Source organism: Sphaeramia orbicularis, chromosome 9, assembly GCF_902148855.1.
Source record: "Sphaeramia orbicularis chromosome 9, fSphaOr1.1, whole genome shotgun sequence".
NCBI lineage: Eukaryota > Metazoa > Chordata > Actinopteri > Kurtiformes > Apogonidae > Sphaeramia > Sphaeramia orbicularis.
The window spans coordinates 49939482-49956223 of record NC_043965.1 but is presented as its reverse complement, the minus strand read 5'-3'; the positions used below and the strand labels follow the sequence as shown (position 1 = coordinate 49956223).

The window sequence follows — 16742 nt, the reverse complement described above, 5'->3', positions numbered from 1 at the left end:
TAACGAGGATACATTTATTTTCCTATTACACACTCTCCTTTGTAAAAATGACTTGTGCACTTCACTTGCAAAATAGATCCAAAATGTGTAGATTCACGATTCACTTTCTCTCAAAGGTTTGCCATTTTTCCCTTCTGTTACGTCTGCTTTCATTGAAATATACAAAACAACTTTTTTTCTACTTGGGGTTCAACCTGTTCCTGTTTTATCACTCAAGGTGAAATTCATTCATGACCAGACGTCAGCCAAACCCAAATACAAGGGTTTCTTCCATGGAGTCAGGGAGATCATCAGGGAACGAGGTAAAAACGAACACCAGCTGATTCATGTAATGTACATCACTGACATCTACTGGTCAGACTGGGTAGTGCAGGCAGCAAAAACTCAACTTGGCACAGTCATGGTAACGAAAGTGAATGGATCTCTCAATTAGGTTTGAGGGGAACATATCAGGGTCTCACCGCCACTGTCCTCAAACAAGGATCCAACCAGGCCATTCGCTTCTTTGTGATGACGTCTCTGAAGAACTGGTACAAAGGTCAGTGTAGATGAAGGTTAATAATCTACTCCTTTGTTGAAATGCTGCAAAATTTGCTATTTTCAATGCCTCAAATGCTTACCGCTACTTTAGAACAATGTTCTACGTTTAGTAGTAGTAGTATTGTACTTATACTTTACATGAGTACTTCCATTTTCAGCTGGTTTATCTTTCTGTTCCGCTACATCTCAGCAGTAACGGATTAGATTTACACAGCGGTTTTCTATGAACGCATACTCAAAGCGCGTACAGTGGATTCATTATTTATCCATTCACACATTCACACTCTGGTGGTGGTAAACTACGTAGGTATTTGCGCCTATGGCTCCTCCAACCACCAAACATTCATACGCTTTCATACACCAGTGTGAGTAGCAGCACTGGTGGCAAGGAGGGTGAAGTGTCTCATACACAACAGCACATGACTAGGACAGCGCGGGATTGGAACCACCAACCCTTCGGTTGTTGGACGGCCTTTTTACATTACAGTTTTTCATTCTCTTCCTGTCTAGTGAAAACCACATATCTCCAAATGTGTTAATTTTGCAGAATAAATGGTGCATTCTGTACTGGTTGAGTTTAAGGCTGTAACTAACAGTTAGTTCACTGCTAACTACTCTGTCAGTTATTTTCTTTATTCATTGAGGGTTTTTTTGATCTATAAAATATCAAAAAGTTGTTCAGTGGTTCCTCAAATGTTTTTATTTGGTTCACAATCAAAAAATTCTCAGTCGAAATATAAGAACTTCTTTTCGTTCATTCGTCAACTGTCCTGCCTTGATATTTAATATTCTCCTTTAAAAACCCTCTTAGATTGCCACAATGCTGAAAACAGGCTGTTTTTCTAGGCTCACATACTTGATACATGGTTCTCATAGGACAGTGACGCTGCAAACATATGATGATCTGACGATTTAACTACCAGCAGTTTGTAAAGTAGTTGAATGAACTCAACCTTACTCATTTACTGCAGTAAATGTAACATAAGCATGAATGCAGCATGAAAATGAACCAAAAACATCACATGTAATAGTAAAGCACTAACAGGGATCATGAAAAAAACAAAAGACATTTGCAAAAAAAACCCCCCAAAAAAACAATCATCAGTGTATACAAAGTCAGTAGTACCAAAATACAACAACCAGTAGTAAAACCTAGGCAGTCAGATATAAAAATGCCATCACTAATGAGTTTTTACTATTACATTCTTCATCAGGGCTTAAAACAAAAAGCATTCCAACTGTAAAACCTCAGTGTATGACGGGATGCTAATCATCTAAATCTTGTGACAGCAACTGCTTTCAAGTATAAGTCATCCGAATACTTCTTCAAGCTCCCTCATCGGACTTGTTCCTGTTCTCTTTTCTTAGGAGATAACCCTAACAAAACTATTAACCCCTTGGTGACTGGAATGTTTGGAGCCATAGCTGGAGCAGCCAGTGTGTTCGGAAACACACCACTGGATGTCATCAAGACCAGGATGCAGGTATGGAGAGCGTTCACTGGCAAAAGGTTTACTGTTGGTCGTGTTCATCTGTTCATCAAACATGTTTCAGATTAACACTTGTAAATACATGCACATTACAGTGTTTTAGCTCCTGGTGCATTTGAGGGAACACAATGATGCTGTGAAGCTATTTATGCTTACGTTTGGGATCAGTGCCATGGTTTGGATTGGATTAGATTAGATTACATTACATTACATGACATTAGAGTAGACTGAAGGTTATTGATCCGCTGGGCAGAGCCCTAAGGAAATTGAGGTTCCAATGGCAGCACAACACCAAATATACACACGAGAAATACCACAAGAAAATCGCAAAACAATAAATATAAAAAATAGTAGTGAAAAATTGCAATTTTACATTGGAAAGTACTAGTAGAAACAACAAGTAGAAAAGTGGTAATAATAGAGTAGTAATAATAAAGTAGTAAAAATAATAATAATAAATAGCTTATTATGTCATAATATTGTAGTATAATATTATATTGTGCACAAGGTGTGTGTGTATATAGTTTAATAATCACAGGATAAAAGTTATAATAAAGTGATAACAGTAGTAGTAGTCATAACAACGATATATAAGTTATAATATAAGTATGTAAGTAGAAAAAAAAAATAACAATGATAGTAAGCAGTGGTGCGAGAGCTAAATTACCAACAGCAAGAAACAAGCATTGCACACTGGAATAAACATTAAACATTGCACTAGTCCAAACTAATAGTGTTAATAGTAGTGTATAGCACTGCAATACCTTGATTACCACAAGGATTAACTGATAATAATGATAATTATTGATTATTTACTGATAACTTATGCTTCTCTTAATTCATTACCAAGTCATTAATGTGGCTACAGATGAGCCAAATCAGTCATAAATCCACTGAGTTTATGAACATGTTTATACAAAGTATGATATTCACCATTAAACTACATTCAGTCCTAGACATGCAGTAGTGTATCTTACACAAAATAAGAACTGCATCTAATTGGGCGTGACTGAATGTCCATGCTTCTCAATAATTCGTGCATGAAAGGGTTAATTATGAAAATGTCCTTGATATTTCATAAAATAGTTCCACCTTTAGTGATATTTAAACCATAAGTAAGTTTTACGTAAGTTTTATTTATAGAGCACTTTTCACAGACGGGGGTCACAAAATGCTTTACAGTGCAGATACAGTTAAAAGCAATTAAAAATACAGAGTAATATACAGATTTGAAATGCAATTAAAATACAGTTAAAATGCGATAAATACATAAAGTGCAGTCAATTTGTACCATCACAACCTTTTGCTGACCTCTACCATGGCACTTGTCTGTTGTCACGAAGCATCCACACCAATCACCTCTTCCATTTTTAGGAACGGTAAAAAACATCCTTTAATCACAAATTACATTGAGACAATACATTCTGCAAACTGGTGACTCTTGCTGATATTGTTTAGCCATAACAATGTTTTTTTTTCTGTTTCTTTTTTTTCCAAAGGGTCTGGAAGCACATAAATATAAAAGCACTGTGGATTGTGCCATTAAGATCCTGAGACATGAGGGTCCTGCAGCGTGAGTATACCAAGGCTCTGTTTAGTCTGGTTTTAGAGCCACATCCGTTTACAGCTTTGATTACACAGCTGAGGCCTGTTCCCATTGTTGCCAGCAAATGGGAAACACCAGCTTTACTTCAAACATTAATATTCCATTTTTTTTTTTTACCTTGGCTTTCAGATGGATTAGTTCTGGTTCTAGCATTTTACTTGGATGTGGAGTGTGAAGGTTATTGACCAAGAAAGTTGCTTGTCTTATATACCTTTTCCCAAATCTTTATATGGGTTTTTGACATAAGGTAGAGAAATACAAAAAATATGACAGACTGGTTGCACATAAATTTACACAGGCTACAAGGTTTTGACACATGACACTGTGGGTCATTTAACTGGTTTGATTTCCCAAACAGACCAACCATATGTTGCCATCTTATCTGAAAGAGTTCCTCCTATGAGTCTAATTTTCTTTAGATGAACATTACCTAAAATATTGCCTAATTCCTTCAGCCATATGCCAAATGTTGGAGGTTTCTTAGATTTCCAGAACTGTTATGGGACTTTTCTGGGTAATGGTGTAGATGGTGACGTGACCAGAGCAGTAGAGAAAACAGAGTGGTGACACTTCCATAGACTCCTGTTGTAAAAAATGGCAGACGAAATATGGACCTACTTATGCCGTTATGGAGGCGCCAATAGTTCCAAACATTGAGTATGGCCACGTCGGAACACATTCATTTCTAATGCAGCTAATCTAACAACTCCAGCGCTAAGTTACAGGTCCTGTGCAGAGAATTTGTTTAAAGTGGATTACCTTTGGCTGGAATCGGTGGTGTTTTTAAGGGACAAAGACCCCGCTTCCCATGAGCACTAGCACCTACTGTCATAAGGGCAGAACTCTGGGTAAGGCGTTTTGAAGCTAAAGACTGAAGAGCAGATCCTCTTCACAACTCTGCATTTCTTTTTTCCAGACAGTATCTTGCAGGTGCAAAGTGACGTTTGAAACAAGACAACAAACAAACGTCATAAAGTCAGTTTGTAGTGTAGGTTAGTAACTGGAGTGAAAACGAAAGTGAAACCAAACTGGTAGTCTGACTCCTGCTTCTATGTCTCTTTTACTCTGGAGCTCCTTAGTGTTACACACAGACCGGTGTTAAAGACATCTCCCAATAATATATATTTGCACTAGCTTTTCCACAAAGTATTCAGTCATTTTCAGAAATGACTTCAGTCATTCAACATCTTCATCATTCTGCATTAGCGGTTCAGCTCTAGCTGCTTCAGCCTTCTGCATTCACAGTATTCTACTTTTAGAACTGTCTTGTTCCTGAAGGACAGTTTAGTATCCAGGCCCCAGTATGAACATTCAACTCCACACAGAACCATTTCAGTCTCACCTTACAAAACCCTTAGTTTGGGACTGAACCAATGCTCCAAATAAAACAGATTAGCCATGTCACAGAGCTAGCCCTGTGGCTAACACAGAAGTGTTTACGAAGTGTTTGACTGAGCTACCAACAGACACTAGAGTCAAATACAATGTTCCAATGCATATGTATAAAGAACAGAAGCATTCTATACCTGTGGAGAAGGAAGAGGTCCAACTCCAGGTCTGTTTTCATTCCTCTTAACTCCCTTAGTTCTCTCCATCCGTTCAATGCAGAGGTTTACCGGTGTTTTAGTCTGTGCTCTATCACTCTCCCGTTAAGTTTTCTTTTTCTTTCTGCCAGTCCAGCTCTAGTTCCAGTGTCCACCATGACAATAAAATAAATCCAAAAAATCCCTTTCTTTAGGAAAAAGGACAGATCTTACTCCTCACTCATTCAGCTTACTTCTCACGACTAAACTGTGCCGGTTGGTGTGTTGTTGTCATAGTGACATTACTCTGCCGTAAATCAGTCCAGTCTTGTCTGACCCGACCAGGGAAGCTGGAAATAGCATTTGGAAATAACCTGTTTTGGTGCTGATGATCTCATTTTAAATTGTGGACTACGATCGGGCATATATCTAAAAATGAGACTTTTTTTAAGGTCATGCAGAAAGTCTGTACAGGGCCTTTAATAAGATATTGTCATCTTCCAAATTATCATGTGTATTTCCTGTATTAGTGGACATTTATGTTGTAAATTCTGTTTTCTTTGGTATGTGTTAGCGTTTGTATAAATTTATATCTTATACAACGGTTATGTTGGATTTTCGGCTGTAGCCCAAAAGTTACTTAGCTTAACTTGTCCAGCTGTTGAGATTTAACCACTATAACCACAAATTATGGAGTTTCTAAGGTAAGGTAATGTTAGTACAAATGTTGTTATCAGCAGGTTTTATTTTAGTTGTTTTGCTGAACTTGGTGATGTTCCCTTAAGTTTGTCAGATGAGGTCATGTGCTAATTAGTGTCATTTACTGTGGGTATGGATCCACTTTGTCAGTTATTTTATTCTATTTAGAATTTATGAACGTTTCATAATGGCATGTGATGCGTGTAAGTAGTTTTATTTGTCCTGGGGAAAAACCAGGGGAACCCTTAACTGGTTTGTTGTCCACCAGGCAACGCCAGAGGCAGATATAGTATGAAAAAAATAAGAATGAGTTTTTAACTCTCTGGATAAAGTTAATATGGAAAAGTGCAATGAATGTCAGCATTTTTTGGCCAAAGATCATTTTTTTTAATGTAATAATCAAGTACAATTGATCGATGAATACATAAAACAGATACATAAAATATAAAAACAATACATAGATGAAGAATACACATTATACTGTATACAGTCATATATACAACCTTATATATACGAACGTTTCCCTCCAAAATTTTTAACTTTTCAAATATTAAATGCAGTACTTTCAGTGTTTAACCCCACAACTCAACAACGGTTGGAAATATACTTGTCTCTGCAATAGAAGAACATGACAGCATGCGGTTTGTTTTGGAACTATTGAGGCTTACGTGAACCACGTGATCACCATAGCGGCGATATCAAAGCGTGTTGCAACTCTCTCTCTCTCTCTGGCTCTGGACATGACCCTTCACTCTACCAGATATGACCACACTGAAGAGCAGAGTCAAAGGGAATCTTCCAATCAAAAATTAAATACATGAAACTCTGTAACATGTGGTAGTTTAAGAACTGGTGAGATAGAGTTCCATGATCCTTTGAACACTTTACACAGTAATGAGATATTAGTGAATATTTTCCTCTATTTAAGGTGAGAAATGCATTCTGTACTTGAGCTATATCAAAGTATATAGTGGTCTGATGAGTCCAGACAGATCTGTTTCCAGAGTGATGGATGCATCAGGGCGTGATTACCCATCATGCCTAGTGCCTACAGTACAAGCTTGTGGGAGCAGTGTTATGATCTAGAGCAGTGTTTCCCAACCTTTTTTGAACCACGGCACATATTTTACTTTAGAAAAATCACAAGGCACACCACCAAACAAAAATGTCACAAAAAGTGTATTTACTGAAATATTATACAAATCTAGTCTCAATGTACTTACTGGGTGTGAAACCTGGACCTGTTCAGTTGAACACAAAGCTCATATTCCTGCAGGTATTGAAGAAAGACACACACAAATACTCCTCAACAGCTCTGAGTCTCTCTCTTTTTTCGGGGGGGGCACATCGGGGCACATTGTCACGGAGTGTTTGGAACAAGAAAGCTGAGAGCGGTTCGTCAGCGACCCCTCAGAGGAACCTCCGGATTGAAGTCCGATGTGTAATAGTATGGGAGGGATATCCCCCCTGCCCCAGCCTGATACCTGGGGTTTGGGGGTTACTCGCTAATCCGTGCGTCACTAGTGGGGGGGGGGGCTTTATCTGCAGAACGCACCGCATCGGGGCTGGTTCACTTTTATTTTTATTTTTGCAAAGGCAAACAGGAGACTGTTGTGGTTGAGTGGATCGTTAGTGCGTCCACTCGTATGTATCTATATCACGCTGTTCTTCCAGTACCAGTCAGGTCAAATTGGATCATCTTCCACGGCACACCTGATGATTTTTTACGGCACACTAATGTGCGGTGGCACACTGGTTGGGAAACACTGATCTAGAGTTGGCTCAGTTGGACAGGTCTAGGTTCAGTAACATTATGCATCCATAAGATAAGGTCACCTGGAACTGAATACACAGAATGTCCAGGTCTGGATATTTACTTTCCTGATGACACAAACATATTTCAAGATGATGATACCAGGATCTCTCAGGATCTGATTGTGAAGAAGTGGTTCAGGGAATATGAAACATAATTTCATCATTTTTCTGAGTCTAGATCTGAACCCCACTGAGAAAGGGGCAAAAAATGAATGCAACTCTGGACAAAAATAAATGTGACAAATACTGTGAGGTTGCATAAAGTACTGTGTGAATTTTGTCTGGACTGTGCATATGCTTACAGCATTTTGGAAAAGCATCTTAAACATCAAAAAAATAGAAGAACAAATTTTGTCTCTGGACTTTTGTTTTGCATGAATTTGGCTTAGATGGTGCCCAAACTGGCTCATACTTGTAGGGAAGTCCCTCAGATTAGGTATATTTACTGGACTTCCCCAGGGTTTAGACATGGACCAGATGTCAATGTGACACTGATTGTCTAAATGCCTCTTGTCTCTTTGTAGTTTCTATAAGGGAACAGTTCCACGTCTGGGCCGGGTGTGTCTGGATGTGGCCATAGTCTTCATCATCTACGAGGAGGTGGTGAAGATCCTGAACACTGTGTGGAAGACGGAGTGAGCTGCTGGACCTGCAGAGAGGACAGCGGCTTCAAACGTCTCTGGTGTCTCTCACACACAGATCTGAGTGTAGCTGACCTGTAAAAACCTGCCGCTAATCAGATGAACTCAGATCAAAACTAAACAGGAAGTCCAATCACTTACAGGTTTGACCTTCAGAGAGAAAGAAAGCTTCAAGTATTTACTAAAGAGATGCAGTATTTGAAGATTAGTCACCTGATGAGATCATGGGTTAGTGTCACAAAGTAGCTTTATGAAGTGAGTCACATAAATATGAAAAAAGACGCTGTATCTGACAAATATCCTCATCATCACCTGGCATGTCCTGCCACTTCAGCGTCTCGCTCCGGTTATGGGAGTGACCTTCTTTGTAAACCTACTTTGTAAAACACCCCATTAAGTTTAGAATATTACTGTTTGTCATTCACATCTGTTTTACCGATGTTTACTACAAGTGTGCAGGTGTCGCGCTGTGTTTTATTGAGTTAAAGCTGGAGGAGCTGGACTACGCCAGGCTGTAGTCTACAGCAACCCCTTCCAGAACCAAGCCTTTACATTTTAGAATATAACCATTATTTTTATAATGAATAGATTCTAATTTAATTCACTACCAGCATTATAGTTGTATCGACACACACACACACACACACACACACACACACACACACATATATATATATATATATATATAGATATAATTTCTGTGCCAAATACTAAGTATGAAAGTATATGTTCAGACCAAGAAGATGCAATGTAGCCTAATAATATCAGTGAGAATATATAATATCATTATGACTGATATATTATTAAATCAATGTATAAGAAGTTGAATGTGTAAAATGTTGGTGGTTGAAAGACTGTTTTCTAATATTTGTGTGTGCAGAGTGTGTGAAGGTTTGTGGAACATATGTAATTGCTGTGTTACACTGTGACTTATTGAGACTCAACAACACTGAGAAATACAAAGTAACCTCAGACCTGTTTTTAGTCCAACAGCCCGAAGGGTCTGATGGACTATTGGTATTAGTTGTCGTCTGTCCGTTGTCTGTCCGTCATCCATCTGTAAACAATTTTTCAAGAATCTTTTCCAAAACCATCAGCCAGAATCAGCTGAAATTCATAGCGGAGGTTCATTCAATTCAATTCAATTCAATTTTATTTGTATAGCCCAATATCACAACAAGGTTATCTCAAAGGGCTTTACAGAGTCAGTTGGATGTAAACAACAGTCAAATAAACAGCAAGAATTTAAGAATCAATGTAAGAATCATTGAGGCAAGGTCTACCAAGTTTGTTCAAAGAATGGAGAAATATTCGATTTTTTTAATGAATTTTTCAAATTTTAAAAATCTCCATTGGTTTATAATGGGACAAATTTCAAAGCACTATAACTTCAAAACAGTTGAAGATATTGATATTATTACTATTGGCAATAGACAGAACGTCACTATATGGGCTTTCATTTGGTGCCATGATCTTTGAAATTGAGTGACCTTCAAAGGTCAGACGAATGTCAATTAATGTCCTTTAATATGCCGTTGGACTACAGGACCCTCGGTCCGTCTTTTGTCTTAATTTATAATGTGTGTCAGCAAGTCTTTGACTTCCTTTTGAATCTACCTGAGAGTCTGTTGTCCAGTAATGATGTGGTTTAATGTGAGGGGGTTAAAATAAAGCAGTGTGTACAACTACAAGGTTATGTAATGACTGGAAAAAGTGCAACCCATTTTGGAGGGATGCACCGGTCTGTTGGCCAAACCTCAGTATTGGCTGATACTTGTCTTTTTACTGTCCGTGACCTATCTGCAAATAGGATGACATTCACCGAAAGTCAGTGGTTGATGTTTATCTGTTGTTTTACAGAAGGCCCAGGCTTGATAATGGGCAGACTCAACATGTAGCTTACAAAAAACCTGCCTGGTGTTTTGTAACATGTTAAAACACCAGGCAGGCCGAGGGAAACAGAGGCTTCCCATACCGGCTGCCTCGGGTGTGTTGAAAGAAGTTCCTCAGACTGATCATGTAAGGATGCAGTCTCATGTTAATATGATGCACTGAGTGAACTGAGCTCCGAGTTTGTCCTGTTAGTAATTAACATGTTAGCAGTTAGCAACAAAACATCAAAGACAAACCAAACAACAAAATGAAGACATTTGCATCAGCATTTGGTCAAAAAATCAGCATTGGGTCATCCCTATTTTTTTCTTTTACGTTTTGTCATTTAATAACACGGTTTTTCTATTCATCTGCCATATTAATGTAAAACATATTTTAGCATATTTTTTATCACAGAATTTTTTTTAGTTTATTTTTTTTTGTGTTTGGTTTACATATTTTTAGATGTAATATAATCTGTTATGTAATAACAAATCAAGATGGATGTTTTTATATTACATATATTCATTCATTCATTCAACTGCTCAGTTCTTGACAGGGTCATGGGGCTGCTGGAGTCTATCCCAGCTTCCAACGGGTGAAGGTGGGGTGAGTTCCCCAAAAAGACTATGAAAAATCTTTGGCATCTTCAAAATGCAGAAGAACTGCTCAAAATGTCAAACTGTCATATCTAAATATATTTTGTATTGCATTTAATCTGTTAATTATTACAACACACAGCAGATTGTAACAGAATGTAGTAGGCACTACATGTCAAAGTGAAAGCGGAGTTATTTGATGGTGCTGTATTTTATTTTTTACCCAGGTCACCAGAAAAAATAAAAAAACAATAATGTACTTATACAGTTAATACAATTTACATTTACACTTTTTTGTTAAACATTTGATCCTGCAAAATTAAAAGAGCAGATGAGCTGCTCCCTATTATCCTACCGTATTTGTCCAAAAAGGTTGGAAACGGTTCAGAATTAATTTTAATTGCTGTTTCATTGTGCTGCCATATCTCAATCAGTTTTATTTGACCTGTAGATTCTCTATTGTGTTCCTTTTGCTTTTGAGTTTTGCAAGTATCACTTCATATTACACTACGTATTTATAATGGCTTTATAAATGGTTTATAATGAACTTATTAATGAGGTTGTATTTTATTTTACACTTGATGGACCATTAACTTTAGAATGGAAAAAAGTTGTGACACTTTTAACACATGTTTTATCTCTGATGTTTCTTAGCGTCCTTTTCCCTTCTGCCTTTCTCAGCATGCATGTGAGACCAGTTACTAATGTGGTACTACTTTTTAGAACCAGCAAAATATGAGCCTTACTAAGCTGATGGTAGAATCCTGACTGGTTTGGAATCCAAAGAGATGTGAGGGTTAGCAGTAAAGATAAATGTGGGTTCACTATTTGGCAAACAATATGTCTTTATGTCCCATTTTTTCTCGAGTTCTGTCAGTGTCTGAGGTTTTGTAACAACATTAATAAACAATTTATAAATCCTTTATTAATACCACTGAACTTCATGATTCTGAAATAAGCTGTTCAAGTTGTTTAAATGTGATAAATGATAAAAGATTGTCTTTGCCTTCACTAGATGTGAAAGCAGTCAGGACATGTATGTCTCTATAAATTAATGGAATAATTGTATTAACAATAATAATAGGTTTTTGTTTCTTATTTTTGTATTTGTTTATTTGGCCAACAAAATGCTTCTATCCCACACTGCCCAGAATCCAGGACAAAGTGTTATTGTGGCGGCGATGTGTTGTGTTTCCAAGGTTGTGTGTGTATGTGTGTGTGTGTCATTCTTCATGATGAAGCTTGTGCAATAAACACTGCCCCCCTCTTCACTCTTTTGTCTGTGTTTAATGTAAGTATTGTAACAGGGGAATTCAAACTCATTAAAAGAAGCATCAGAGGAGTTGAAAACACAGATCGGTTGTTGTTCTTGTGGTTCCTGCAGATCGTGCGGGAATGAACCATGGGGGGCAGGTACTGGTGGAATCAGACAGGGAGGGCTTTGTTCCAGTTTTGGCTGATGCTCATGAATGGTGATTCAACTATCCATTTTTTTTTCTCTCGCTCTCTCATTTTTCATCTATTTCCCATGCAGCCGCTTATGTACAGGCATGCACTTTCAACATTTTGGTGCTGCAGTGTTTGCTGTGAAAGGAATGCCGAAAAGATAACGAGGACTGGATGTGTAGCAGACAGAATGGACTCTAGACGTGACCACTGAACAGCCCACGTCTGCCATTTCAATAGTAAAATGTGAAATAGCAGCTGAGGTGTTAATGCATATGACTAAAGAATGAATATGCTAAATGACAGTAAAAATTAACTGGAAAAAGGGTAAAAACATCAGATGTCAGTATTGTAAGATGTACATACAGACACAGGCTGTCTGTTTAGGCTGTTCAGAGCTAAGGTCATCCAATTTCAGCTCTCACACTGAATCAAATTTTGATAATAGATCAGGTCTTGGTTTTGGTCTTGATTCATCATTATGTGTTGTTCAAACTGTGGCCCAAAACCCCGTCATGTAACGAAGCATTAAACTGTATATTTCAACGGCTCATAACGCCTGCAGAAAAACACAATTGCAGACAGTGTAATGCATATAAAATCTGGATTTGTCCAACACTGTGTGACTCTATCAATGATCAGAAATTTGCCTTTCAGATCAGTCTGTCATATGAAATGCTACAAAAACAGTTCTGATCATTTCCAAAGCATGGGAACACAGCATCTCACACACTGCACACACGTTTCAGCCTTGTTCTCTGCAGTACATTGGGTTTTCAGTTTTACATTTAGACACTTCTTGAAGCCCAGTGTCTGCTTTTCACACCATATCATAAATTCTCAAATTGCTGAAGTTTTCTACATTGTAACCTTCTATCTCTGACTCAACCAAAGGACTTTGTTTGACACCATCTTATTTTACACTGAGTTGTTACCTCCACCAAGGAGGTTATGTTTTTGCCGGCGTTGGTTTGTCTGTCTGTGTGCAAGATAACTCAAAAAGTTATGGACGGATTTGGATGAAAATTTCAGGAAATATTGATACTGGCACAAGGAACAAATGATTAAATTTTGGTGGTGATCGGGGGGGCACTGATGTGTGCTCTCCAAGTGCTTTTCTAGTTTGTTATACTTTTGACCTGTAGAAAGCACAAAACCCACAAAAACTAATTATAACAGAATGAACTAAAAAAGTGCAGCAAACCCAAAGTGTTATGATGTCCTCATACATGGATGAAAGGTGCCAGAGGTTCAGATCCACCTCAGATCAGAGAAAAAAATTCAATCTTACTTTAAAAAACTGGCACAAACATAACCACTGATCCTGCATTAGAAAGATTCTGATCATTCATTCATCCAGATAAAATTTTCAGAACAACTATGATAAGAAAAAGACTTGACATTATGATCATACTAATCCATTATTTTTAATTTATCATGTTTTGAAGTTTAGAGACTTGGTTTATTATAGAACAATGCAGATCATGTTTGAAGCAAAAAACAAAGCGCTACCATTTTGTCTGAAAGAAAATATGAGTTAAGAGATGGATGCAAATTTGTGTTACAAAAAGTTTAAAAAGAAGTTAGAAGAAGATGTTTTTTTTTTTTTTAAAGGGGTTCAGCTTTGGAATAGTGCTAATTTAAGGATTTAAGCAATTTGTTTATTAATTCTGTTAATAATATTAATTATTTATTTTGGAAAAGGCTGGACTGAAAGACAGCACAGAGGCATTACTCATGGCTGCACAAGAACGGGCTCTGAACACCAGAGCAATAGAGGCAGGGGTCTACCACACCAGACAAGACCCCAGGTGTGGGCTGTGTAGAGAAGCCCCTCAGACAGTCCAGCACATCACAGCAGGTGTCAGATGGTGGCAGGGAACACGTACATGAAACAGGATAACCAGGTAGAGGACATAGTGCACAGGAACATCTGTACTGAGTATGGACTGGAGGTCCCAGGGTCCAGATGGAAGACACCCCCGAAGGTGACAGAGAACAAACAAGCCAAAACCCTGTGGGACTTCCAGATCCAGACCGACAAGGTGGTGATGTCCAATCAGTCTGACATAGTGGTGGTGGATAAACATCAGAAGACAGTGGTAGTGATAGATGTGGCAATCCAGAGTGATGGAACATCAGAAAGAAAGAACACGAGATGCTCCAAGAGAAATACCAAGGGCTGAAAGAGGAGATGGAGAAAATGGAGTGTGAAGGCAGCAGTGGTCCCAGTAGTGATGGGGGCACTAGGGGCAGTGACCCCCAAGCTAAGAGGATGGAACCAGCAGATACCAGGAACAACATCAGAGATCTGAGTCCAAAAGAGCGCAGTCCTGAGAACAGCTAAGATCATGTGCAGAACCCTCAGGCTCCCAGACCTCTGGTAGAAGACCCGAGTCTGAAGGAGACACGGCCCAGGTGGTGCCGGAGCCTTTTTCAGTCAAACTGTATTATTTCTCTCTCCTGTTGTTGGAAAGACATATGACAGAAAACTAAAGTAACTAACATTATCCACTAGGTGGAGCTGTTGGCGGGCCCTCAGACATGTCTGACTGTCTGCTTTTGGCACATGGACACCCCAGTGATGAGAGAGGCCTCCCCTCTCTTCATATCTATACAATAGGGCTTTATGAGGAGGACCGAAGGGCCCACCAATCTGCCTTCATCCTATCATCATTAATCTCTCCTCCCCTCTTCTGTGTCTTGGGGAGAATATTAGTCCTATAAACTGCCGTCTGCAGCCTCATAGACACTAAACACAACTCGAGCCCTGAGATCCCCTTTGAAAAGATAAAAGCTTAACCTTTTTTTGTATGAGCAAGCAGCAAAGTGCAGACATTGTTCCTGCTTTTCTACTGCATTTAGCAGGCATGTACACCGAACACTGGCCTACTTTGAAATGTAAGATTGAAGCCTTTATGTCCTCATAAAACAACCCTCCACCCTACAATTAGACCTCCTCAACGCTGTAAAACAATTTGTTGATTCAACTTGACTCAGTCAAGTCATGTGGTGACTGTGACTGAGTTAAAATTCATTTACAGTTAATTTCAAAGTAACTTAAAGGTTCAATATGTAATCTTTGTGCGTGTGCTTATGAGACGTTTGTAAGACTCTTTTATAGTGGGAGCCAGATGTTTTTTTGCCTTAGCTAACTCTAGTTTTAACCTAACAATGTCATTCCTAACTTCATGATAACAGCCTGTTCACTGATTTCTACAAACAGGACTTGTGTCATTTTAACTCTGAATATCTGCACACTCACTCCTGAATTCTTCAGTGCATCTTTTCTTCTCCTTTAGAGCAGTGACAGTGTGTAACACCAGCTACTGTTAGCTTAGAAATAGAGTTGTCCAGCATTAGTGAATGACACGAAAGGGAAACTAAAGCAAGTGCACCTTTAAGTTGTAATAGACAGTGAATGCTGAAATGTGCCCTGGGTTAAAGACACTGAACTTACTCCAAAAACAGAATTTTATTCATTTTTTTTTTTAAAATAATGTTATTTATTTATTCATCTCAATCATTTTGGTCTCAGTTATTTGGACGTTATAATAAGTGTCCATTTATTCCCCCATTTAAAGAATCTCAAGGTGAATAGAAGGCTTTGATTGACAGAATCACTCACTTACCAAAATTAACTTTAATAAGTTTTGCTTATTGAATAAAACTTTTTCCCCTGACAGACAACCTGACAGCAGTCCAGACTGTCAAACATTTTTGGTGCACAAAAGTTTCTTAGAATTTGTGGTGTTATCACATCAGTCAGCTAACATTTAGCATCACTACTTACACTCCCCAGTGGAACGCTTTTGTGCAATAATAGTTACTTCATACTCACAAGTGGCTCAGTCCACATCTTTATAAGATCTGCACTGTGCATGTAGCCATTTGACATTAACTAACCTCATCTGTAAACTAACTTTGCATGCACTGTATCAGTGAGAACAGCCTGTATGTTGATTTATATGTAAAGGACTCACATAATTTTTACAACTAAAATCCTAATTTTGCCTCTGACTTATTCAGTGTCTCTGTCCTGCTTCACAGTCCTAGTTACTGTACACAAATGAGCCAACACCCAACACAGCATTGACCACAACACAAATACACATAAAGGCACAAGCACGCACAAATATACCTAGAACTTTTGACTCTCAAGTCTTTCAAGGGATTGTTTTAAACAAATGTAAGACTTCTGTGGATTAATTACACACAACATTTTAGTTGTATATCTTTGGGTTGCTGTTTATTGACTGTATTTTAGAATAAACACTTCATGACTTTCTGTTGTTTTTCTGCGCTGCCTAAGGAGGCTTTATTCACTTTCCCTATTTCTGCCAATATAACAGACTGCCGTGCGTAACTGTAGTCCCGGTGCACTTCTACAGTATCCACCCAAGGCTCAGCTTCCCCCTATTCTCTCTGAACCAGTGAAGGGTAACTAACGTTATTGTTGCTCCCTCTGTCTCTCAGTATTGTGGACTGGAGCTTTAGTTCTGCAGATTGCT

General features: G+C 38.3%; 1 protein-coding gene across 2 annotated transcripts in view; it reads left to right on the top strand.

Annotated features, from left to right (window-relative positions):
* Nucleotides 1-9691, top strand: part of LOC115426358 (tricarboxylate transport protein B, mitochondrial) — a 41697-nt gene extending 32006 nt beyond the window's left edge. The window contains exons 5-10 of one of the 2 annotated variants that reach the window (XM_030144429.1): nucleotides 218-302; nucleotides 434-538; nucleotides 1909-2024; nucleotides 3530-3603; nucleotides 8198-8335; nucleotides 8383-9691. In XM_030144429.1, coding sequence (XP_030000289.1) covers nucleotides 218-302; nucleotides 434-538; nucleotides 1909-2024; nucleotides 3530-3603; nucleotides 8198-8312 — 495 coding nt within the window. In that variant the 3' untranslated portion in view covers nucleotides 8313-8335; nucleotides 8383-9691. Of the gene's footprint in view, nucleotides 1-217; nucleotides 303-433; nucleotides 539-1908; nucleotides 2025-3529; nucleotides 3604-8197 lie in introns of both variants that reach the window. The other variant, XM_030144428.1, reaches the window with a different exon arrangement.
* Nucleotides 9692-16742: the final 7051 nt, after the last annotated feature.